This window comes from Sinocyclocheilus anshuiensis, unplaced genomic scaffold (genome assembly GCF_001515605.1).
Source record: "Sinocyclocheilus anshuiensis isolate Anshui unplaced genomic scaffold, SAMN03320099.WGS_v1.1 scaffold465, whole genome shotgun sequence".
NCBI classification, from domain to species: Eukaryota; Metazoa; Chordata; class Actinopteri; order Cypriniformes; family Cyprinidae; genus Sinocyclocheilus; species Sinocyclocheilus anshuiensis.
In genome coordinates, this window is record NW_015539898.1 from 2,027,986 (window position 1) to 2,045,458 (window position 17,473).

At 35.3% G+C, this 17,473-nt stretch overlaps 1 protein-coding gene across 1 annotated transcript in view; it reads left to right on the forward strand.

Annotated features, from left to right (window-relative positions):
* Positions 1-17,473, forward strand: part of LOC107685992 (uncharacterized) — a 48,932-nt gene that overhangs the window by 5,921 nt on the left and 25,538 nt on the right. The window contains exons 4-14 of the mRNA XM_016482780.1: positions 3,158-3,202; positions 3,342-3,389; positions 3,506-3,559; positions 3,853-3,876; positions 5,601-5,687; positions 5,869-5,907; positions 6,153-6,239; positions 6,346-6,364; positions 6,511-6,526; positions 6,629-6,701; positions 10,809-10,858. Of these exons, the coding sequence (XP_016338266.1) occupies positions 3,158-3,202; positions 3,342-3,389; positions 3,506-3,559; positions 3,853-3,876; positions 5,601-5,687; positions 5,869-5,907; positions 6,153-6,239; positions 6,346-6,364; positions 6,511-6,526; positions 6,629-6,701; positions 10,809-10,858 (542 nt within the window). The remainder of the gene's footprint in view (positions 1-3,157; positions 3,203-3,341; positions 3,390-3,505; positions 3,560-3,852; positions 3,877-5,600; positions 5,688-5,868; positions 5,908-6,152; positions 6,240-6,345; positions 6,365-6,510; positions 6,527-6,628; positions 6,702-10,808; positions 10,859-17,473) is intronic.

A 17,473-nucleotide genomic window follows, 5' to 3' on the forward strand; every position in this document is an offset into this window, starting at 1 on the left:
TAATTTTCTTCCAAATACGATAATTTTGAGCTTCTGGTACGATACTTGGACATTTCCAATCTGGCAACACTGGTGAGGGGGGCTGTGATTGGATGATGACAGGTATCCGTGATCATTCTCAAGTGATCAGCACTGCTGCTGTTGTATCCGTCACAGTGTTGGCAATTTAGCTACTTTGTAGCTAGATTTAGCGACTTCTCCGCCCCTTTTGAGACTTTTTTCAAAAGTTTAGGGACAAATATAGCAACTGCTTGGACAAACCTTATCTAAGTCATCACAAACAGAGAAGAGAAGAATATAAAAGTCAGGTCATCATGTGAGCTCGAGCTCACTGGTGCTGAAGTGCTCAGATGGGCAGGTGTAAAATCACCTGTATCAATCTACATTAACTGTTACTACACAATAAATGAACGAAGCATCAATAAACCATCATCTCATTCTCCTCCCGCCACAGTGACGGTTCTAGGTGAGATATTTCACTGCTGTTCTTCTGTCTTAGAAACTGGTACTGCAGTGTTTTTGATAACTGGATCATTTGTCTTTAAACAGATTCACTTCCGAAACCCTTCATCAGTGTTAGTGATCATGATGACCAGCTCAGCACTACACTGAGAACGATGTTCTTCTGTATCAACGTGTCTCTCAGTGGAGTCAGTCTGGAAGGAATCTTTGTATGTTTTATGTAAGTCGTAGTGAACTCTTGACACGATCAGTGAACAGCAGACAGCTGATCTGTGTTTATTCACTGAAGACTGAACCTGAGATCAGATCACCACACAGTGACACATACACCATCAGAGGTGAGTTATCACTATTATGATTTTTTACATGAGCACATTTAATGAATAGAGATGCCTGTATAATTCTGTAGCCAGTATGATTTATTATGTAAGCCAGTAGGATATTATGAAATCTTGGAGGACGATTGATCAATAAGAGCAATCCATTCTTCCGAAACCCTTCATCAGTGTTAGTGATCATGATGACCAGCTCAGCATATCATGTGAAATACCACTTTCAGCCAGAGCTGATTTCATCTGTAGTCTCTACACTGAGGACGATGTTCTTCTGTATCAATGTGTCTCGCAGTGGAGTCAGTCTGGAAATAATCTTTGTATGTTTTATGTAAGTCGTAGTGAACTCTTGACACGATCGGTGAACAGCAGACAGCTGATCTGTGTTTATTCACTCAAGACTGAACCTGAGATCAGATCACCACACAGTGACACATACACCATCAGAGGTGAGTTATTACTATTATGATTTTTTACATGAGCACATTTAATGAATAGAGATGCCTGTATAATTCTGTAGCCAGTATGATTTATTATGTAAGCCAGTAGGATATTATGAAATCTTGGAGGACGATTGATCAATAAGAGCAATCCATTCATTATACACGAATCAGTAATCTGTGAACTCTACTTACACAGAATAACTTGTAGGTTTTTTTCAGACAAGTACTTAACCACGTTGTGACTTTGACTAGTGAACAATCTGATACATTTAGACAGGAAGGAAGAGCTGTTTGAGCTAAACATGTGATCATAGTTGAGATCTCACAGAGCCAGACTATGACTGACAAATCTATGGAAACTCATTTCTGCTGAACAAACTGAAAACTGAACAAAAAGTGATTTTTATTAATTATTATTAAATATTTCAAAATGTTCTTTATAAGTTCTTCTCGATATGTTCTGCAGCAACTTTTTTAATTCTGTGACTACAAAAATACACTTGAAGTCAGAAGTATTTTAATTAAAGTATCCTTTAGCAATATGCTCTATATGAGCTCATCAAGTGCCTTACTGATTATGACTTGATTATGATTTTTACACAGCAGCAATAAAATTGAACAGGATGCAAATAAAGAGCCATTGCTCAGTGATCGACAGTTAGTTTACATGAGTGTCAATCAATATTCGAAGTGTTGCTAAGCTATTATTGTATAGATGTTTGTATCTTGTAAAACCAACTAACACCATCAAACACAGAATTTAACAAATTTTACATTACAAAAGGACTGAATGTTAATGTTTTTTAGGGCTGGGTATTGATTCAGATGTTCCAATTCGATTCGATTTCGATTTTCAAGCTCTCAATTCGATTCGATTTTCGATTCGATATTCGATTCGATTTTTGATTTAAATTCTCGATTCGATTAGACTATATGAATGAATATAGATTTAATACAAATCCTATATTTATAAAAAATGAACAGTGAACATAAGATCACAAATGGTTAATTAATAGGAAATTAAGAGCCACAAACCTGTAATAGCTTTGTTCTTGTCCACAGTATCTTTGTCATCGTGCTTGCAAAATCTAAAATGCTTCCATACCTCTGACTTTTTATTTGAAGGCAGGGCTCTACGCTTACTTTTCTTTTAAAGAAAACTTTAAAAAATTAGGAGCGCGTTAAAAATTTTAGGAGCACCTTCTAAACAATTATCCAAAATGTTATCAAAAAGTAGCCTTCCCATTACGAGGTGATATTTGACTCCTCTAACTTTATTAAAAGTATGTCATCTTTTGTCAAATTCTTAAAAAAATTAAATTTTATAAGCTTTTTAAAAATTGTAATTAAAACGGCAGAATAAGAACAAGTAGAATAAGAAATATAAGTTACCAATCAAATTAAATCAGTATTAACAAAATTAATTTGTAGAGGTGGCACAGAAGAACACAAAAGTGGCTTGGTGTACTTTCAGACATTTAATGAGGCTCAGAAGTGGAATGAGTGCAATTAAATCCATAAATAGAGCTCATCATGTCAGCTCTCACTCACTGGATCTCAGATCAGTGTTTGGTCTGGAGGTCAGAGTTCATCTGTGAGAATAACCTGCTTCTACACTGTGAATTTGTTACAAGTTCAAAAACCATCTGCTCAGTCTGATCCAGTGACAGTAACAGTCCAGAGTGAGTTTTTTTTTTAAATATACTCATGTGAACCAATATAGAGGTGATGTGAAGTTACATTACCAGAATGTGACATATGCTATTTTTCATATTTGAAGGACCTGTACCTTCAACAAACAAACTTTTCTATAAAGATTGCAAATCATGCAAATTTACCCTGATAATGTAATATCATAAATATATATATAATAAATGATGTAAACTGACTCCCTGTAATTCTGATAAATTGTCTCTGCAGTTTCAACATCAACCATTAAACATACGAGTACAGCCACGACAACCTGTGAGTAATTTAATTTCTAAATCATTTTTATTCTTACTCCATTCTGAATGTCCTCAAAACTATCATTCTTTCAAACTCTCATGATTATTTGTTGAACATTTTCTACGTCACTGCAAAATTCACAATGTTTTTTCAACAGCTTTAACTGTAATGTCCACTTCTGAAACCACAACATACAGTAAAACTTGTAAGTTACTGATAACACATTTTCTGATTATTATTTAAGATTATTTGAGATTAAATTTGAGAAATTATTCCCTTCTAACAAGAGATTCCCCTTGCGATATGCTATTTTTATATTAGTAGACCTTCATTCCGAGACAAACCTTCCAACCAACACAGAAAAGGAAACAATCTGTAAGTTATCAATGGTAAAACTCTGTCACTGTGTAAAATTAACATGTTGGATTCAAGTCATTTAAAAAAATACAGCTGGGATCCATTTTGAAAGTTTATTTGTACATGTGAATCACTAAGCAGTAGGACACAGAGAATTAATTAATGACGTTGTTCATGATTATGCTGCCTTTTCAACATGGTTATGGGCCGTTCACACAGAATGCGTTTTTCCATTCCATTATTGTTTTTATATGTAAATGCACTAAATGGACGTGTTTGACCAATGAGCTTATGTCACATGTCTTTTGCAGCGATACACTTTATATGTAAACATGGTAAGCAATAGCACTCAGAGAATTCAATAATGATATGGTTCATGATTATGCTGTTTTTTCTAACATGGTTACTTGAATTATGGTTTCCCCCCCAACCATTCTATTTGAATATCATAACTACATGCTGTGGCACTTTTTTTTTTTTTTTTTGCAATTTCCATGGCAACCTTTACTCTGCCTGGTAACAGTAGAATGTCAGAACATACTTAGACACCAAGTTACCATCACGTCAAAATAATTTTGATTCAAAATGATATTTAAACAAAAGCTGCATCCCAATTCACATACTATCCGTCCTAAATAATATTCGAAATTAGAATTAGTATGTCCCAAATCGTAGTATGTTGAAATGAGTATTCAAAAGGTACCCAGATGGTTTACTGCTTCCGGTAGAAATTCGTAGTGCAGATCCGTGCACACTCTAATGGCTAATATTGCCCACAACACATTGCACAGTGGACGAGGATTCGATTAGAACTACAAACACGCATAAAAAGTGTTAAAAAAATACAAACATGGTGGATATGCGAGACCGACGGACAGGTAAATAATCAATATCTAACCTGTTGAAAAAATATTTATGTAATGTTATATGCGTTATCTCATCTACAGCAACACTGTGAACTTTATAATAATATGTTTGGTCATTAACTTTTAAATGCATCATTATGCAAACATATGAACGGCTTGATAGACCCGCGACTGGAAGATCAACGTGCCTCTTCATTTCTCTCCAATACGGTAGTATATTAAATTAAACGAAATATGGATAATGTTAAAGGGGTCATATGACGTTGCTAAAAAGAGTATTACGTTGTGTATTTGGTGTAATGCAATGTGTTTATGCGGTTTAAGGTTAAAAAAACACATTATTTTCCACATAATGTAGATTGGCTGAATACCTCAAGCGTGTGACGGAAATGTTAAGCTTGTAACACTCCAAAGAGAAAGGAAAAATGTAAATTGCATCATATGACCCCTTTAACTTTGACAAGATGATTGACAGTGCAATTTAAATGGTGACAGGATGCAAGCAACAGAGTGTCCGTTAAAGACGCAGTTATGACAAAATAGTATGTCCCAAAGCTTGCCTACTATTCTGCTACATACTCATATTTCTTCACAAAAAGAGTACACACTTTTAGGGCATAGTACTGTATAGGCGAATTGGAACGCAGCAAAATGTTAAGTCATACTAGAAGAACATTGTGTGTTCCACCCAATATGTTTGCTTTGGAAATTACTTTGGAAATGTAAAAGGTTACAGATTACAAGTTACCCTATTCAAAATAATAAGTAGTGTAGCCTAACTATTTCAATTACTTTATTAATGTAAACAGTTACATTTAATTACTATTTGATCACATTTCTAAATTTCTAACAAGTGATTCAACTGTTAACCATTTTCAAACATTTAAACCAGACATGGTAACCTTACAGTAGTAATGAACACTGATTACTGTCAGACTTAATTAGATGTGATTACATTTTTAGCTCTGGCTTACAGACTTACACATACATGCATCATACATATGAATGCTTCTTCAGTATCACACAATATACAACTTCATTCAAAAAAAAGATTATTTTGCATCTATCCTCCACTGTCCAGTTATCTGTTTTTTGTGGTTATTGGTACAATGTTTAGTTCAGAACAATATAAAGAAATATGTGTATGCCAGTGTTTGGTTTGTTAAATACAATTTGAGATGTTCTCACTGCAGTTTCAACATCAATATCCACTCAAACTCAAACTTCACAATTGGACACTGTCATTTCCACGTCTGAAACCCCAGTGTACCGCACAACAGGTAACTTACTGCATCTTTTCTAAATATAAGTATTATGCCATATATAAGGAAAATTCTTCTTTTTACGCAACTTCATCAAATACTGAAACACTGCTGTATAAAATCCTCATCATGCATCAGTCAAGTGTGATTTCATTTGAGGTCTTTTCTGATGCTGATTGTCCTCATGTTTACATTTCAGTGGCTCATACTAAAGGTCCACCCTCACTAACATACAAAGGTATTAGTCTTTTTTCTTTCATATTTGAATTGATTTGACCATTGCATTCTTTTTCAAATCTCTGCAGAACATTTACTCCTTTCCGTACAACAAAACAAACAAACAAACAAAAAACACTACATATACTTACAATTCTTTTGGGTATCACTTATATTTTCAGGTGAACTAATGTATCTACAGTAACTGTATTAAACATCATAATAGACATAAACATGGATTAAAGTGTTGGTTTTGTTTTGACACAGATCTATGGTTTATAGTGCTGGTTTTCATTGGTGTTGCTGTCATTTTGTCTGGACTCATGGGACTCATCTGTCTCTGCCGGTTTGCAAGTAAGTATTTCAATGTCAATATATTTATAAAACAACAGATAGTCAACCAAAGTGATGTACAGGAATAAAAATTGAATATATAATACTGATTCTCATTGTTTTCTAGGTAAAAAGAGAAGAAAACAGTAAGTTTTATATTCATTCAATTTAGTAGTAGGCCTATATGTTTGTTAGTAGTCTATATTGTAGTCCAGGAGCTGTATGTGTAAATGTGTAACTTCTTATCTGATATATGCATGTATGAAAAATCAATAAAACCTGATGTACCCAGTCAAGGAATTGGTATGGTGAGTGTCACCATAATATTAACTATAAATACTTATATTAAACCATAATTAATAAGAATTGTTGAAAGGGACTTGACCTTAACTATTGATTATGTTATTTAGAGTTGTTCTGGACCTGCAGAGGCATATTCTCTGATCACTTCTGTACCAGCCACATCTCAGCCCATATATGAAGGTAAGAGAACATCATTCTCAGGAAATGATATCAGATAAATTAAAAACATAGTAGCTAATTGGGGTGGGCGATATGGCAAAAATATCATATCACGATTTTTTTTTTGTTTTTTTTTTCAGAAAAATGATTAACGATTCTTTGTCATGTTGGTTTTACTATTTTGGTAGTTGTCTGAGCAGTACAGCCAAACTCATTTCCCTATTTTAAAAACAAAGCCTTGCAAGGTAACAAAATATAAAATAAAAAAAGAATGGCAGACATTTAGGCCAAAGTGGGCGAAGATAAAAAAAACTTTGTCGTTATTTTATCTTTGTTATTAAAAAATAAGAACAAAGATACACGTTACAAGTACACTTAATATACAAATAAACCAAACAGTGCTTTATTTTTCAGGAACAGTAGGTGTATTTAGCAGTAGCATTCAAGAAACTGAATGAACAAATATAAAAATAAAACACTATAAATTATACATTTATTCTTATTAAAGTAACTGTATTAAAGTTCTTCAGTCAAGAGCAGTCAGTGATTTTTCTCTTTGTGTTTTGTTGTTTTATAAACATTAAAGCGATAGTTCAACCAAAAATGAAAATTCTGTCATCCTTTAGGGGCCATTCACATATCGCGTCTTTTGCGCAAGTTCGTTATTTCAAATGTAGACCCGCGGCAGGCGCGCTCATAATGGAAGCGACGCGCTCATTTTTTCCAGGCGCGTCCGCGCCGCATCGAGATAAAAACATTTCAACTTTTCAGAATGCCGCAAGCGCACCGCGGGTCATGTGACAAGAACCAACCAATCAGCTTCATCCTATCCCGTAACAACATTGAAAGCTCAGCCAAGATAAAGGAACAGCTGATCATAGCTGTACAGACTGAGATAGCCATTTTTAAATAAATTTAGTAGCAGAGCGCAAGCGATTTTTAGTGCTGCAAATCCATTTATCCTTTGCTGAAAATTCCATGTCTTCATGGAGAGCGCAGGTCATGGTTGCTTAGCAACGGCAGACGCCTCCGGAGCGCAAGCCCCGAACGCTTTGGAAAAAAGCAGAAAGTAGCGCGCCTAGCGTTTTCCACGCGTTTTTAGGCGCGACATGTGAACGGCCCCTAAGTTTGAAGAATGTGGGTAACCAAAGAGTTGCTGGTCCCCAGTGACTTCCATAGTATTTTGTTTCTCCTACTCTCAAAGTCAATGAGGACCAGCAACTGTTTGGCTACCCACATTCTTCAAAAAATCTTCTTTTGTGTTCAGCACAAGAAAGAAATTAATACAGGTTTGGGACAACATGAGAATGAGTAAATAATGACAGAATGTAAATTTTTGGATGAACTGTCCCTTTAATGACAAGCGGCAGTATGTTTAGTACTGTCACTGTAAGACATCTAATATACAAGCACGCATCCGTTTCTCTGAACTGTTTACTTTCACTTTAGACATAACCAACTGTGTTTATATGTAAACCTTGTGTGTTTTTGACAGTATTAGCATAATCAGATGCGAAAGACTTAGTCCAGTAATCAGGCAGGCTTTTTAGTGTGCATGTCAGAAAAGGACGTGAAAGAATTGTTTAACCAGCAAGTCTTTAAAGCACATGCAAATAATGTACTTTTGTGATAGCGAATAAGTGCAGTGTCCCGTGAGTGTAACTCTACTGCTGAGTTAACATTTGATGTGAATGTATGTTGCGTTGTACAGTATGAGACAGAGGCACCAGAACTGCAACTGATAGAACATGCACTGTAGCAAGATACTACAATATTTATTCAAAAGCAGATCGTGGAGACATTTTAATCATACACAATAAAAAATCGTGATATCACACAACCCTAGTAGCTAACCAACATCACCAACTGGTCTAAAAGTTATAAACACTGTGCAGTGACCACATTTTCTCAGAAACTGGTAGGATACTACACCCACTTCCCCTTTCAAGTGATCAGCAGATCAGCATAATTAGCCACATCTTCTCTTAAAGGAACAGTTCACACTATATTGAAAATAATTTGCTATAAACTTCTTATAAAGGTAGTCCATTCAACTTGAGTTCATATGAAAGTCTTTCCCCTTTGTAGTGTAGATTGCTGCAATTACATATTTTCGCAAACCAGCCCAGAAGTCAGCATCACCCTGATTCCCTCTACAAAAGTGTGATTTCATTTGATAATATTTCAGCAATCAAGTCATATGTTTTCTCTATCCGCTGTTTAGAATCAGAACTAGTCGTGCCAGATATACGAATGAATCACTCTTTTTAACTAATCGGTCAAATGGGTTTGCAAAAAATCTGAAAGTGTTCACAATTTAGTTTGATTCATTCGGACAGTTCATTCAAACACTGGATCGTTTGCAGTGGTTTCTCACGCTACAATAGTAAAGGGGACATTTTATAAGAACGGAACAAAAAGAGAGCTGGATGAGGTGGAGATTTACCTACCATTCATTGTTGGAAAAAAACTTTTCTTCTATCATTTGTCATTGACTAAGCTGCTATTTATTGCACATGCAGCTTCTGAACAACTCTGTGACGAAGATAAAGACCATAGGTGGAGCTTGTGTAAGGCTGGGCAAGGTTAGCCTTCCCCTGGCCACGGGTCAGAAATTAACGGGGGCTTGGGACAAAAATGCCTCTGCACAATTAAATTATATCAGTTACGGCTTTTGCGAATAAAATGAAAATGAATTGAAAAGTGTTGATTGCGGCATTAAAATTAGATCTGCTAATGTTTCATCATATTTCTTTTTACATGTTTTCAGTGTTGCGGATTATAATCAATCACACACGATTTTGTTGAGTTTATGAATGCAATGGCCAAACAAATGCCTTCAGATTAGTCATCACTGGAATGCCGGTGTTTTGTTCAGTGCACGCCCGCTGACTGAATTCTGCTCTCTTACGAATTCTCTCATCATAAACGACATGCAGGTGTACATACGATACAAGTAAGATTTGTTTATCATACAGTGTAGACAGCTTCAGTGATTATAATCGGAGTTTTTTGAGAGTGCTTAAACTCACGCTAGACTTATGTTCTTTGATAATGTAAATGTTCTTTACTCGCTTTCTCTGTAATTTACACACTGCTTGAATAACCATGGAAATGAAAGCATTATAATCAGTAACTTACCATATTTTTTATTACATTGTCATCAAGTTAAATACAAATTCCGTCATATTAAAAATGTCTTATGACATGACACCCATATCTGGTACTTGCCTAAAAAGATGGGTTTATGATGTGTGGAGTTAATAGATTACACTAACATTATGCTACTTTTAGCCTTACACTGGAGTTAGTTCACCCTCCTCCTATATGAAAAAGACAATTTATAGCCATTTATATCCAAAGCAGGATTAAAAAGGAGTATCAAAATATGGGCACACTTTTTTGATGGGGGGCCTGTGCCCCAGTACTGATGAAAGGATTGAAATACCCCTGCTTCCGACAAGTCTTTATTTAAAAAAAAAAAACATTTTCCCTGAAAGTCTGAGTTAGAATAGTTTGCAAGAGCATGATTATAAATACAATGAGTATTTAAAAGCAGACTAATGAGTAGATGAGTTTACCTGTCTGGTGTGTCTTTTTTTAAGATACATAAAAGCTTGTTTTAAAAAAAAATTTAAATCACAAAGGGGTATTGTACTATATTACTGCTGTATTGTAAAAAAAAAACTCACAGACCTTATTTCAGTTATCTACCAAAGCCCATTCAAAAAACCCACTGAATCAGAAGTGCTAAAATGTTAAAGATTGGAGTACACTGCATGACTTTTACTTCGTTTTTGCACCGATTTACAGTCTGGAGAAGTCAAAACTAGTTGCTGAAAGTCAGAGCCAGTCTCCAGATTTGAGTTAACAGATTTCACAGAAATCTATGTATGATGGTCACAGACTCTGATCATTCAGCTTCAGTCTATGATTCCATCCAGTCTGAGGATATCAAACATGTTATTTTGAGCTGATTTTAGAATACATATTGCTTTCGTTTGTAATGCGTCTCCTAGCAACAAGGCACGTGTTTCTGCGTTTTTATGTGTTTCAAGTTCAACGCAAGGTCAACGCATTTTTTTAAAAGTGATCTGACTGGTCAAATGCTTCTGCATTGCTTTACAGATGTTTTGGTCAGTAAACAACAGAAACAGGGAAATCCGGAGGAAAATGAGGTATGTTTGAACACTGTCACACCCCAAGCCCACATGACCGTCCATCATCAACAGAATACTAACACATTCAATCTTGCATGTCTTTTCTGTCTGTCTTTCTTCTTTCTTAAGAATGTTTATCACATGTACTCCACGATCCCTGACAAACCAGTTCACTCAAACGCAGAAGATCACATGTATAGTTTGGTGAACATGTACTGATGAATCTCATGTCTGTTTATTATGTACAGCCCCTATACTGTAAATAAAATATCTTTACTTGCAGACAAGGCATTTATTTTCATTATTCAGTGTTTGGTGTGGAATATACTTCAGTGACTTCAGTGAATATCTTCTGTGGCAAGGCCCACTAGTCCAATACCACCTGTAAGAAGAGTTAATTGAGCATTCAGTAAAGGCTGAACTTTCTGAAGTAATCGTAAATCTTTTGAACTAGATATTTTTTTCTCCTTAATATTCTGTATTACTCAAAATATATATGATTAGGTTAGATCAGTTTTTCAAGGTCCATCATGTGTCTATAGCGTCTAGTCCCACAAAACCCAGTCAATTACATCAGAGTTATGTTATAACATTATAACATAATCATAACATTATGATAATGTTACTTTTTATAGGACAATGTTTATGTACTTAGGCACATAATTTGTTGTTAAAAATAGTAATGTACCAGATGCCTTAATCAAAACTGATCTAAATGTAACCCTGGAGCTTTCTTTGCTGAAAGGCACGTAAATGGCTTATGACTCAGTCTTGATTATTAATTGACTAATTTGATTATTAATACATGGAAGAAATGTTAGTATCCTGAGCATAGAGTAACCTGTCAGAGCCATAGCCTTGTGGGCAGTACATCGATGTGAAGGCACAACTGCACCTCAGACAACATGGGTTCAAATCCCAGCTAAAGGTACTTTCCTGCTCCTGTTCAATTCTCACCTGTCCAATTGTTTCCTGTCTCTACTCCTACTGTCCTGACCATTAAAGGTGAAAAACCCATTGCAATAAAAAAAGCAACAGCAACCTCTGAGCAGTAAAACATTTTCATAATGGACTCTTGCAAGAGATTACAGCAAGACAATAAAGAGATCTCCCATGTTTCTCACACGTTTCTCTCCCATTGTCATTTTGGATTCCTTTCTTTCAGAAATTTCTCATGTCTCAGTTGCGTCTACTTTTATTTCTCCTAAGGATTTTTAGGAGAAACATCTGAGACACTGTTGAGACTAAAATGAGAAATACATGATCATCACAACTAAGTCTCCTGAGGTTAGAAAGAGCAACCACTGAGCAATAAAGTATTCCTATAATAGAGTCTTGATAGAGATTGCAGCAAGACTATAAAAAGATATTTTATGTTTCTTCCAACACATTCTCGGTTTTGACTTTTTTTTCTCTCAAATATTATATATGAGAATCTCATCTAAGTCTCCTGAGCTTAGGAAAAGCAACCACTGAGCAATACATTTTTCCTATGGGAACTGACTCTCATTGGATGACGCAAACCAGTGTTTTGCTAGTAAAGTTTAGATGGTTGACGACTCTAATCAAGGTGGCATAGAGGAGTCATACATTAGGCATGCTGGAATCTGTTATTATTGTTATTATCAAACAAAACATGTATGCGCACTCTTAGCACACTGATTGCTAATATTGCAAGCATAATTTCAGTATATTCACAAAGTTGTTGAAATTCATGTCTGCCGAGTGTTTTATCATGGATGCTCACAGAAGAAGCATTTACTATGTTTTTTATTTGTATTTTGGTGTGTTTAGTAATTCTGAACAGATCCACATAGTAGCATACGCAGTCAAGGCAAGGCGACTAGTATAGAGGCCTTTTGGAATTTCCATAATCTCCTGTTTTGTATGGCACCTTCATTTGTGTTTATTTGCATATAACAGCTTTAAACAAATGTAAAAAATTTTTTTCCTCAGTTTTTTTCTGTTGCACTGTATACATACGTGAATTATGAAAATTATTTTTTTTCCATCTTTGTGTTTAAAGTCATAAACTATTGAGATGATCAGTGAACAACTGATCTGTGTTTATTCACTCAAAACTGAACCTGAGATCAGATGTGATCACAAGTGACACAATCACCGTCATTATAACTGGTATCAATTTGAGCACATTTAATGATTAGAGACGCATAGACATAAAGGTTAGAATATACAGTTGGTATATTCTATTCCCTAACCCTATCCCTAAACACAGCACTCACAGAAAACCTTTTGCATTTTTACAAAAAAAAACATTCTATATGATTTATAAGTTGTTTTCCTCATAGAGACCAAAAAGTGTCCCCACAAGGTCTATATTACTGGTATTGTCATCCAATGTTTACCAGGACCACGCACTTTGAACATAAACTAAGATAAATCGCTTATAATATGAAAATTATTAAAAAAAAATTTAATTGCTTTGCAACAATTTACACAAGCGTTACACTTTCAAAACTCACAATAGATCACAATAGATCATCAAAAGTACTCTTTTTTCAATAATTTCAACATGTTTTCAATTGTGTGAGTACAAAACACTAAATCAAAAAGTATCCTGTTCACAACACAATATAAGTGTTTTTATAGAACTTGTTTCCAGTTTTTCAATACAGAATCCAAAATGTAAAGAATTATTTTTACATTATAAGCGATTTATCTTAGATGGTAACCACTATGTTCCAAGAGTGCATATGTGTGTGTGTGTGTGTGTGTGTGTGGTCCTGGTAAACACTACATTACACAAGGATGGAAATACCATTCATTTTTAACCTCGTATAGGGACATTTTTTGGTGACACACTGAAGAGATACCAGATTTTATGCCAGTTACGCAAGTTAAGTAATGTAAGTGTATTTTCTAATGTGGCATCTGTAGACTGAGTTACTGTAATTATTTCAACAACAAGTGTGATTTGAAATATGTATCTTGCATTGTTTTCTATGAAATGAACTGACTGGTAAAATATCATACTGTAACATATCTGTACATTCATTAAAACAATTATATATGTTTTTTCCCCTCTATATTTCTACTTCTGAATTATATTGTATTGTTTAATTTTTCAGTTTTCTTATATTAGTGTTATATTTCATATCTACTGTGTAATTCTGGTCCTGGTAAACCCTACATTACACAAGGATGGAAATACCATTCATTTTTAACCTCGTATAGGGACATTTTTTGGTGACACACTGAAGAGATACCAGATTTTATGCCAGTTACGCAAGTTAAGTAATGTAAGTGTATTTTCTAATGTGGCATCTGTAGACTGAGTTACTGTAATTATTTCAACAACAAGTGTGATTTGAAATATGTATCTTGCATTGTTTTCTATTAAATGAACTGACTGGTAAAATATCATACTGTAACATATCTGTACATTCATTAAAACAATTATATATGTTTTTTCCCCTCTATATTTCTACTTCTGAATTATATTGTATTGTTTAATTTTTCAGTTTTCTTATATTAGTGTTATATTTCATATCTACTGTGTAATTCCTGTATGTCTACACTGTCATGTATGCTATGTCTGTACTTCTTCTGCACTGGAAGCTCCTGTCGCCAACACATATTCCTTTTGTGTGTAAACATACTTGGCAATAAAGCTCTTTTTGACAAAAAAAAAAAAGTCTTCATGACATATTACAATAATCTTGTGTTCTGAAACAATGACTATGCTGACTGAAAATGTGTGTAATTGTAATGAAAGCATGAGATCAGGTTTTGAAAGAATGACTGTGTTAAAAGTGTGATCAGTATGGATTGTTGTACTAAGAGTTTTCAAAATCTTACTTGTGAAAATAGTGAGGAAAAAAAACTGTAACCTGATTGCAATAACCTGATGAAGCCAATTTAAGTTCCTAATAGACTAGGTTGTGTAAACACCTTATTTGAAATATCCACTGTAATATTTATTATCATCTGCACATGCTCATATGAAAGTAAGTCTGGGTAATACTTGATACAGGCGATTGAGAAAAGCTATCAAAAATGTAGTTTACTGCTTTTTATGCAATAGTGAGTCAAGATAGTGACTAAACGATCAAGTTCACACTGTTCTGCTAGTAGCATTAAAACCATTATTGTTATTATTGCAAGATTGGCGCGAATCTATTGGTGATTTGATTTTTGCATTTTCGCCATAAAAATCTGTTATAATCAATGACGGTTTACACTGCTCAACGAGTCTCTTAATTACATTTTTCACTGTGTTTGTATGATAAAAGTTTTTGTGAGATTGCAGAAATCGCATTGCAATATTGATTTTATTGCATTCTGTGCTCACTTCTCAGTAGACATGACTGTGTTTGGCTCCAGTGCAGCGCTGCAACCTTTGATGCAACGGAAGGAGATCTAAATCAAAGTCCCTTTATGGCATGTCATTTCACTCAACTGCCATCTTTGAAACGCAGGCTCTTGACTGCATTACAATAACAGCAAGGGGGCGGGCAACCAGTATGCCACTGTAACAAACAATAGGATTAAAATAACTAACTATTTACAGGGGCAGATCTAAAAAATTATGTTTAGGGTGGCAAGGGGATGGCGTGAGGACTGTAAGGGGTGGCAACACCAAAGAAAACAAACATTCAATAGCTATACTTAATCTATAGTATATCATCTATACAACATCTATACTACAATTAAAAACATATAGCCACAAGCAGCAATCATCAGGGTCCAAGCAACAATGACCCATTTGCATGATTAGCGATCTAACTGAAACTACTCTCATGATGTGGTTTTTACAGGAAAGTCCAACTTGAATCTTCACTGAAACAGGTTACATCAGCACACAGCTGTCAAAAAGGGCAACTGATTTTCAAAAGAAATCACTCCCTCTTACTGTTTAAAGGAGAAGTCAGAAATAGCCCTCTAAACATGTTTACTGTCATAAGCTTTGTTATCATACACTCTTAAAAATAAAGGTGCTTCAAAAGGTTCTTCAAGCGATGCCATAGAAGAACCATTTTTGGTTCCACAAAGAACCATTCAGTCAAAGGTTCTTTTTTTGAACCACCTCTTTCTTACCTTTTTATAATCTGAAGAACCTTCGTTCCCCACAAAGAACCTTTTGTGAAACAGAAAGGTTCTTCAGATGTTAAAGGTTCTTTATGGAACCATTTAGAAAAAAAGGTTCTTCTATGGCATCGTGAAGCACCTTTATTTTTAAGAGTGTAATATATGTGGTGTAAGTGTGGACTTCTGTTCAACATTTTATATTTAGACAAATTGCATGTCATAGGATGTCAATTTCAACTGAATGTGAAGATATTTGCAGCTCAAAACTTTATCTGAAGCATTTATCTCAAGGCTCTTTTCATTTTTCATTTTTTTATTTCTATGATTATGTATAGTAGTGCTAAGTGTTTGTTTTATTAATCATACCACAATAGTAAATAAGTGTCTTATAAAAATTGTATAATATATGTTATCTTGAAAAAGACAAATAAAATGGTCTCTTTATTTAAAATAGATAGCAATATATTTAATCATGTCTGGCAACTTGAAAATGTTTTATTAAGGGTCTATAGAAATTAAATAAATATTTAATGATCTACATTTCACTGTACACTAATTATATAAAACTATACTGTCAGTACACCATATACAAATGGAATAAATATATGTATTTATTTGCATTCAAAGAGATGGCAACTAATAGAAAAAGATTAAAAGATTGCTTACCTGTGATTGTGAACCCACCGTACATACAATTTTTTTGGCAGGGTTCTCCTGGTACAATTCCCATTCCAGGGCCTAAATATCACATTATTGGGGTTGCTTCAACCTGCTGACATAAAAAACAACCGGTGGCAATCGCGGATTTGGCAACACTGGTCCGCAAACTACGTTTCATGTAACTCCTCCCCGAACTTCCCGCTGCCCTGTATCTTGGTCTCTCATTGGCTGTAGGTCATCGCCGATGTGTTTTTCAGTCAGAACTCATTTCACACAGCGTGATTGTGAATCGCCGACAGCTCCAGATATTTAGCATGCCAAATATTTCACGGGCGTCGGCGATTCCCTCAGATCGCTTCACACTGCGTGATTGTCATTCTCATGAACGAGCACCGATTTGCCTCCGATTTCGGGCATTTGTCGGCGATTTCACAAAACCTCTCGGCGAGTGAAAAATCGGGCTTAAATCGTGCAGTGTGAACTCGGCATAACCGGTTATTTCTGAGTTACAGGTGATTGGCTGAGGGGAGTGGTTGCACACCTGAAGGTAATCATGGCGCTCTATAAAAGACTGGGACAGAGATGGCGAGTTGTCGTGAGCGTGGGCTGGGCTTGTGCAGAGCTTGAGCTGTCTTTGTTTGCTCCGTACCTTGGGTTACTCATAAGGCTACCGGAGGACTGATGAGATGAGAGGGATACGGGAGATCACCGCCGCCGTTGATCCATCTCCTTTGGGGATGGTTGTTGTTCTTGGAGGATCCGTGGACTGTGTTTGGTTGGATTGCTGTCTTTCATAATTGTTACACACTTATGCCGAGTTCACACTGCACGATTTTAGCCCGATTTTTCGCTCGCCGACAGGTTTTGCGAAATCGCCGGCAAATGCCTGAAATCGGAGGCAAATCGGTGCTCGTTCATGCGAGA